We start from the raw sequence: 9,263 nt of genomic DNA on the forward strand, positions 1-9,263 counted from the left end.
AGATTCTTCAGAGAGCGGGCAGGCAGGGCTTTGACAGGTTTGATTCTCCAGGGTTCTTCTGAGATCAGACTGACAGATTTCCAGCAGAGAAACTCTTCCAGGTTTCAGGTTTCCGGTAGGTTCAACCTGGGAAGCAGAGAGGACAAAAACAGATTAGGTTCAGGTTCGGGCTTTCTGGGAGTCAGAGATTCAGACAGGCAGGTTGGCTCAGGCTTGCTAACCATAACTGGCAAACACTCTGGCGTCGAAGTGATGTCCTCTGCCTCCTTATATACTGGTCTCCTGATGAGCAAACGAGCCGCAGGTGGTGAAGTCAGCTCCAGCTCCAGGAGACCTAGAACGCCCTCTGGTGGAGAAAAATAGACAGACCTCCAGATCCCAACAGTTCTTTGGGGTTAGAACTAAGTTTAGGACTTAGGTGTAAATTCAGTTTAGGTTGAGGTTAGATATGTTGGTAATAGTAAGGGTTAAGGAAAGGGTCTGGGTTAGGCCATATAAAATGAATGTGTGGGTGGGTGTGTGTGTGTGTGTGTGTGTGTGTGTGTGTGTGATAATGAGTGAAAATTTAAACCCTTTCACTCATTAACTTGCTTTATACTTTTATACTTTGATGTGATATTTTGTGGAAACCTAACTCAGCTAATCACGGTAACATTAACCTCCTCTATAAAGTGCCACCTGCTGAGAGTAAAATAGTTAATTGCTTCATTATCTAGAATAAAAGCAGCCTTAAAGTACACTGTTAATGTGTAGTATTTACAACAAAGAACGATCGTCTGGATAGAAAACATAAAAACTCAGACTGTCAATTCTCCACATTATTGCGTTTGTATTGATTTATTTTGATTGTAATAAAAAAGAACCCAGTGAAGGCATATCTTGCCTTTCGTACTGGATTATGTCTCAGTGTTCCTTCTGCCCCCGGAAGAACTGACATTCATATAATGATTCTCTTTCCATACCTGTTTAAATCTTATGAAAATAGGGGAATTCAGTTTGATCAAAATGCTGTTTTTTTAAGATTCATATTGCACATTCCAATAAAAGAGCTTAAAAAGTTTTTGAATTAGTTTTTTTTTCAATTCAAGCTTTACTTATACACCATGTACCAATTGTGTAATGCATTTGTAAAACTTGTAAAACACTTTGAAAAATTTTGCTTGCAAAAAAAGTTTTAATTTTGACAAAGCAAACACTAGAGGGAAGTATTGCAAGCTTAAATTAATTTAGTGTATTGTGAGTTGAATTCTTTGTGACTTATAATTAGCAGCTTCACAAACTAATATCGCTCAATTCCTATTGATCAAAAGTAATAAACAAATCCTTGAAGACTGTTTTAAAACTATCAGTATTGCGTCCTGCATGTGCCCGTTCCCTGTCATCTTGACTATGCTCATTAATAGTACCAAGTGTGCAAATTGACCCAAATTGTAATTATTTATCTAATATGCCTTACAAGAGTATTTACAACCACAATCCACAATAGTTGAAATGTGGAAGGAATGGTTGTCCAAGGTTTTAACAAATAAACATAGAAAATAATGTATTTTTAAAAATAAACTTGAGACAATGTAGTAAAAAAAAGAAGAATTGAACACATGCAAAATTAGGTAAAATTTATTAAATATATAATTATATTTTTTGTCAAATTTAAGGTTATGTTTGAAAAGGGGTATGAAGGGCTGACGCATTTAATTATAGATCTTCACCTTCCTGTTGTCCATAACATCAACTAACTTCTCAATTCCTGTTTAACACCAGTCCATACTTCCCCTAAAGTTCATTAAGTGACTAAATGAATTTGTTTATATATATTTATATATAAGAATACGGATTCACAAGAGCCTCCCACACATATTTATTTATACAGTTTTCACCCACAGCCCACATGACCACAACTATTGCAAAAATAAGTATTCACCCATCTAGGGTGACTAAGAGTGCCCATTGGTGTTCACCACCCTTCTTCCATCTCATTTGTTTTTTTTTTAAAACAGTTTGAGCCTTTTCCTAAAGAGCCTCATGCTTGGACATTGCTTTAATTCAACACTGAGTTTCTTCTATACTTTCACACTATTTATTGAAATGCATTCTTTTTATGTTTTTTTTTTTTTGGAAATAGGAGTTTAATTTTTTATTTTACCTGTAAAAAGTACGGCACAGCAAACCTACTTCTAAAAATAAATATTTTTCCAATTGTTACCCAAGCAAATTTAATTAATTAAATGTAACTAATTATTGCTCTCTTCTGATCTTCATCAACTCCTTTCATTTCTGCATTTTCATCAATGTAAACAGTTCACACTGAAAAGGTTCAATGTTATTGATTGTTGTTTTAGCCGGACGGAGCTTATGCTACAGGACCTTGCATTGGTCATTTACCCAGAATGCATTGCAGCATAAACAGCATGGCAGTGTCATGACAAAATTTTTTTATATATAAAAACTAAACAACTAACAGTATTTTGATTGTAATGTTTTTAAATAAGAAATAAATATTTCTTACATGATATCAGTTGTCATGGCTAATCGTGAATCCCTTTAATGGGTTCCAGAGTCAGGAGGATAAATAGAATACAACTTCCTGCTACTTTTTCTCAAGTTTTGATTTATAAAATCAAAAAGGCAAACCTATGTTGCAACCATTTTGCTTAAAGCACACAATAATCTACCACTTAGCAAAGAACTGTGAATGTAAAAATTAAATCTTTCTACCTTTAATGGAAGACCCATCAATTTTAATCACAATAATGATTTCACACTACAGCCACGGAGGCTCTCAACACCTGCTATATCGCCAGCACCTATTCCACCTGCTCAGCGGAGGAGATCGTTGCAGCGGCGCCGAACGGCTACCGCTGGTTCCAGCTCTATGTGTACAGAGACAGAAAGCTTTCCGAGCAGCTCGTGCACCGTGTGGAGGCACTGGGTTACAAGGCCCTGGTCCTCACAGTTGACGTCCCCTACACTGGGAAGCGGCGCAATGACATCCGCAACCACTTCAGGCTACCACCCCACCTCAAGGTCAAGAACTTTGAGGGGGTGTTTCAGGTAAGGGTAGATTTACAGTACAGAGAAAAACAGATAAAAAGAGAAGGTGCAAAACTGACTACAGTGCATCTGCCTGAGAATGCAGAAGTCTATAAATAAGATCTACTTTTTTATTTCCCCACAAAAAAAAAAAAAATAGAAAACTAAAATAACATTTATTGCTGTCCACTAGTGATAATCTGGGCAAGCATTTAGAGGAAGTGAAATTTTTTTTATGAAGTTGCATTTTTAGTATTTTTACATCCATCTGATTAGTGTGATGGTTAAACCTGTCCTCATGCTAAAAACTCTAATTTTAAAAGCCACAAGTCAACATTTATAGCGCAATTATTGCTTCTCTTCCACTATGAGCAGGAGACAGGAGGTCCAGAGGAGTACGGGATACCGGCCAATACCCTGGACCCCTCCATCAGCTGGAAGGATATCACCTGGCTGCGGTCTATCACCCGCCTCCCCATCATCATCAAAGGCATCTTGACCAAGGAGGACGCCGAGCTGGCTGTGGACCACTGCGTCCAGGGTATAATTGTGTCCAACCATGGGGGGAGACAGCTGGACGGCGGCCCAGCATCGGTAGACACTGAACACGTTTCTCATCTCTCAACTTTATAAAGCAGATTTATCACAGAATGATTAAATATTATTGTAGGATAATTAGAATTAGTACGGCTGTACTAATAAATTTACTGCATGAAGTTACTTAAAAGGAAGAGCAGTCAGTTGAAGCAAAATAACCCACAAAAAACTTACGGCCTTCTAATTTCCCTTTGTTGATTTTAATTAGAAATGTCCTAAAACATGGAGACATAACTTTTCCTTGATGCCATTCCAAATCTAATAATCATTGTCTGACTAAGTTTTAAAATTGAATTGAAATGTATCCATGCTGTTTATATGAGCGTAAGTAATCTCTGTGAGAAATCTGCTATGTCAGAATATTCTGTCATAGCGTCCTGAGGCACATGTAGCTCTTTGGTCTCTTTAATGCAGCTCTAACAAAAGTGTGTGAGAAATTATTTTATTTATTAAAGCAATAAGAAATATTTATATTACAATATTGATATGCTACATCTTTGCTATTCTTGTAACGACAGTGGAGATGAAAAACTTTGCTTTTAACAGAAACTTCCAGTAGAACCAGGCTCAGCATGAGCGGCCATCTGCCGAGGCTGACTGGGGTTCAAGGAGACAGAAGCAGACATAGAAAAAGATGCAGAGATACAAAAAGCAACTGTCAATAACCTCCACTGGCGGCCCCATACAGGAAAAACACAACCAGGCAGATGAGCTCAGAGCCAGCTGCCATGTCAGAATCAGAAGAATCAGAATCAGATATATTGCCAAGTAGGTTTGCACTAAGAAGGAAGTTGACTAGGTGTCTATGGTGCAGACAAATTATATATATATTTATATATATATATATATATATATATATATATATATATATATATATACAGAATACACATTCTATAGTTATATGCAATATAAAACATACTATATGCAGCTATATACTATATACACAGTTGGCTATGCGTTAATGTAATGCAGGAGGTCAGGAGATGCTACGTTGGTGTAGCTTCTAGGTCTTGAATGAGGGAGGGAACGAAGCAGTGTCAGCATCACGGGGGTCTTTGGACCTTGTTGATAAGGCTGGTAACAGATGGGAAGAAACTGTTTTTTTGGTGGTGATGTACCGCAGCCTCCTGCTACAGGGAAGTGAATGAAATAGTTTGTGGCTGGGGTACGAGGGATCAGCCACAATCTTCCCTGCATGCCTCAGAGTCCTGGAGGCGTACAGATCCTGGAGAGGTGGAAGATTGCAGCCAGTCACCTTTTCTGCAGAAAGGATGACATGCTGCAGTCTGTCCTTGTCCTTGGTGGTGGCACCAGACTACCAGATGGTGATGGAGGAAGCGAGGATGGACTCAATGATGGAGGAGTAGAAGTGCACCATTGTTTTCCTTGGCAGGTTGAATTTTCAGCTGTCGCAGGAACTACACCCTCTGCTGGGCTTTCTTGGTGGGAGCTGATGTTCAGCTCGCACTTTGGGTCCTGTGAGATGTTAGTTCCCAGGAAGCGGAAAGACTACACTGGTAAATGTCACAAAGGGTCACAGAGAGTGATAGGGAGAGCTGGGGCTGAGTTCCTCCTGAAGTCCACAACCATCTCCACTGTTTTAGAGTGTTGTATGCGGACTCGTCACCTGCAGCGATAAGTCCGATCATATTGGTGTCATCCACTAACTTCAGAAGCTTGACAGACTGATGACTGGTGGTGCAGCTGTTGTTGTACAGGGAGAAGACCAGAGGAGAAAGAACACAGCACTGGAGGGAACCAGTGCTGATGAGCTGTGAGTCGGACACATATTTTCCTAGCCTTTTCCCATTTTCACGTGCTGCTTCCTGCCAGACAGGAAGTCTGTAATCCTCCTGGAGGTGGAGTCAGACACATTCAGCTGGAAGAGATTCTCCTGAAGCAGAGCTGGGATGATTGTATTAAAAGCAGAGTTGACATCCACAAACAGGATCCTGATGTAGGTACCTGCGGAATCCAGGTGTTGGAGGATATAATGAAGGGCTAAGTTGACAGCATCGTCTGCAGACATGTTGGCTCTGTAGGTAAACTGTAGGGGGTCAGCGATTTCTTTTAGATGTGAAAGCACAAGCAATCAAAGAACTTCATAACCGCAGGGGTCTGGGTGATGGGTACTAAAGTCATTAAGTCCTGTGGACCATGGCTTCTCGGGAACAGGGATAATAGTGGAGGATTTCAAGCAGGTGTCATGTCGAGTGGTTGCAGGACTGCCCCTTTGTCTGTCAAAATAGCAGTAGAAGTCATGCAGGTCATTACTAAGCATTGGTTGTTCATGGAATTGAGGGGGTTAGGCCTGTAATGTGCAATCCGTCTAAGCCCTTTCCAGACAGACGCAGAGTTGCTGGCTGCAAAATGGTTTTGCAGCTTCTCAGAATACAGTCATTCAGCCTCTTTCACAGTCTTGCAGAACTTGTATTTTGCATCTTTGTATCTGCATTTGTCCCCAGTCTTGAAGGCCTCTTCCTCACCTTCCAGAGAAAAGACAACCATATTTAGAGGGGTGCCAATGATCTTATTTTTTATTGAATAAATCTTATTTATAAAGAATCAATTAAAATCATTACTGCTACCGGTAAGTGCAGTAATGTGACGTAAAGTGACGTTTCAACTAAGCTATGGCTCTGGGTGAGTTTGGCAACTGTTTTAGAAAGATATCTAGGTTTATTCTTATTCTCTACTAACGAGGAGAATTATGCGTCCTTCGCTTAATGAAGGGTCATTTTATACAACAGTAAACTACAGTATTTTTCCAAACTAGGATTCCTGTAGGCATGTAGAGCGCCATTTCCTCTCCAATTTTCCTAGCATTTTGCTTTCTATTTTTTAAGTTTTTCTTTTTTTCTTTTTGTTTTTATTTAAAGTTTTTTTCTCTTATTTTTCTTAAAAATTGAACATAGTTATTGTACAATTGATGGTTTTTAAGAATATACAAGCTATCCTCATTTTCCCAATAAGGACACTGGAGCTTAAAGTGAAAAGAACCGTGTCAGTCTGAAATAAGTTTCTAAGAAACAACAGATTGGTGAGTGAACCTTCACATAATATTGGGCTGTATTTTTCCCCTCTGTTGCAAACAGATTGATGCGCTGCCAGAGATCGTGGACACGGTGGCCGGCAGAGTTGAGGTTTACGTAGATGGAGGAATCAGGACAGGAAGTGATGTCCTCAAGGCGATTGCCTTGGGAGCCAAATGCGTGTTCATTGGCCGTCCAGCAGTGTGGGGCCTTGCATACAAGGTACAACTAATGTTCTTTTGGGGTTCCTTTTGATTTCTGATTGTAAATATTACTAAAAGTGTGATCTATTTATGCTTTTAAAGCCCAAAACACAGACCAAGGCCTGCCAAGGACGAAGTCCTAGGCAGGATAGCCTCTGTGTTTTGGTTTCTAATTGAACTGTAAGGTCAAGTTTATGCCCCAGTGAGGCAAGAAACTATATCAGTACTGACTGTTGTTGGATTGATGGACTAATTATATATTTTGTTATTTATCAGGGGGAGGAAGGAGTGAGGGAAGTTCTTCAGATCCTGAATGAAGAGTTCTGTCTTTCAATGGCTTTATCAGGTCAGTCTGATAGACATAGTTAGCTGAGTAAAACTGAAACCTATAAAGGAACACTGATCGTTTTATTCATAGAATCCTTTCTTTTTAACCATAACCTACATGATACAGGTTGCAGAAATGTTGCTGAAATCAACAGGAACCTGGTTCAGCTTTCCAAACTTTGACATCCCAGCAAACGGCGACCTCCACGATGGTACCAATTTAAAAGGATTCTGGCCTGAATTAAACTTAGCGTGAGCTGTAATAATGAAAACATTAAGGCAGGCTTACTTCAGGAACTATTTCTTCCACGGAATCACAGTATTTTCAAGCTACTTGCATATTACTAACATATATTTTGTCTGAATCCTGACTTGTAAATATCCCTCTGTAACAGACTGTTGTGAGAAAGTGGGATGTGTGTGAAAAATTCAGGGACTGGTTAAAGAAAGTGTTTTTTTTGCTTTGGTAAAGGAAAGGATGTGGGTATAAAAAAAACAAACACATTTCTTTTTGTAAAATATGCACAGGCACGTTTCCTTTCAATTCGAACCAAATTCAATTTGGTTCAATTGTACAATGTTGGTTAAAATGCTGACAGTGGTTCTGGTTAAATGAATAAATACCTGCTGTGATGAAAATGTTTTACTGCTCTGTTATTTCCTTTTTCTGTTGCTTTAATGCATGTACATTTCTATGCAAAAGGCTAAAATATTTATATCCAACCCAAATTATATCTGTTTAATGGAAAAGGCCGGTCACATCCAGAATGCAAACTTCTGAAAGTACTTTAAAAGTATAAAATTATTACTGTACATACTTTTCGATAAATGATAAGTGTTTTAAATTAAGAGTAATTTTATTTGAATGTGCTTTACTGGAGAAGTCCGTGTTTGTCAAAGAACACCACTGCCACCTACAGTACTGAATTGTGATGTCACGATACGGTATCGGCAAGCTCCAGTGCTGTACTGTATCTGGTGTTAGTCACAATGCGCTATTATCCACAATGCCGACGACCAGTGCACTATGCGAAGCAGAGAGTAACAGATAAATGACGTGTTTTTTCTCTGGCCAGAAGTTCGATGGCAAATCATCCCTCTTCAAGTTGGCAATCCAACAACGAACCCGTTCATGGAGAATCATGAATGGGAAAGGTGAAATAAGTAATCATTTTTTTCACTTTTACCCGAAGTATTACAAAATCCAACTCCCTTGCACGTGGGCATTGTCAGTTTAACTATAGCTCTGGTGAATTTCAATGGTGAAGTCCTCTGGAAATCTTGTTGTTGATTGCAAATGTGTCTAGTAGTGCCCATTGATTTTGCTTGTAAAGAGGGGAGAGCGGCGCTAGGCTTACCACACCATGACGTCGCTGCCAAAAGATGTCAGGAGAGGGGGGTTACTATATTTGGACAAAAATGGTTGCTTCCACACTCAGTGATGGTGTGGAAAATGTTATTTTTTTTACTGATTAACGCTAAATTCATTAAATCACCCCAAACGTATTAGTTTCAGGTATAGATAATGACCCTTTGGTTATCATTCCTGACCCGACTTTTCCTTTAAGTCATCAAATAACTTCTGGCATAATGTTGATGTCTTCTATAAGTGTAGCAGGATTTACTCTGCTTTGTCAAATCCACTGCAGAGGTTCAGTATTAGTGTGGTTTTTTCAAAATATAGATCTGATGTTTGTTAACGATGATCTGGTTTGAGTCAGGGGGGGAAAAACTTTGACATCAAAAAGTGCAACAGTGGCTCAGTGAGAAGGTTTTTTATAATCACAAAGCAGGAAGTTTGATTCTAGCTTCACATGTGGGTGTCCCCCTTGGCAAGACACTGAACTCTGAGCTGCCTACTTTTATTAGTGTATGATTGTGTGAATGTTTAAGAGAGCAGTTGAGTGAATGGGTGCTTTGACTCATCAGTAGTGCTATTATTATTAGTAAGGCAAGGCAAGTTTATTTGTATAGCATAATTTCATGCATGGACAATTCAAAGTTCTTTACATGAATTAGATCAGGCATCCCCAAACTCGGTCCTCAAGGCCCCCTGTCCTGCAGGTTTTAGAGG

General features: G+C 39.2%; 1 protein-coding gene across 4 annotated transcripts in view; it reads left to right on the top strand.

Moving 5' to 3' along the window:
• hao2 (hydroxyacid oxidase 2 (long chain)) overlaps positions 1–7,811 on the top strand; it is a 33,594-nt gene extending 25,783 nt beyond the window's left edge. For all 4 annotated transcript variants that reach the window (XM_015395049.1, XM_015395048.1, XM_015395047.1 and 1 more), the window contains exons 4-8: positions 2,768–3,051; positions 3,406–3,624; positions 6,723–6,881; positions 7,139–7,208; positions 7,317–7,811. In XM_015395049.1, coding sequence (XP_015250535.1) covers positions 2,768–3,051; positions 3,406–3,624; positions 6,723–6,881; positions 7,139–7,208; positions 7,317–7,372 — 788 coding nt within the window. In that variant the 3' untranslated portion in view covers positions 7,373–7,811. The remainder of the gene's footprint in view (positions 1–2,767; positions 3,052–3,405; positions 3,625–6,722; positions 6,882–7,138; positions 7,209–7,316) is intronic.
• Positions 7,812–9,263: the final 1,452 nt, after the last annotated feature.

Source organism: Cyprinodon variegatus, unplaced genomic scaffold, assembly GCF_000732505.1.
Source record: "Cyprinodon variegatus isolate N-32 unplaced genomic scaffold, C_variegatus-1.0 Scaffold722, whole genome shotgun sequence".
NCBI classification, from domain to species: Eukaryota; Metazoa; Chordata; class Actinopteri; order Cyprinodontiformes; family Cyprinodontidae; genus Cyprinodon; species Cyprinodon variegatus.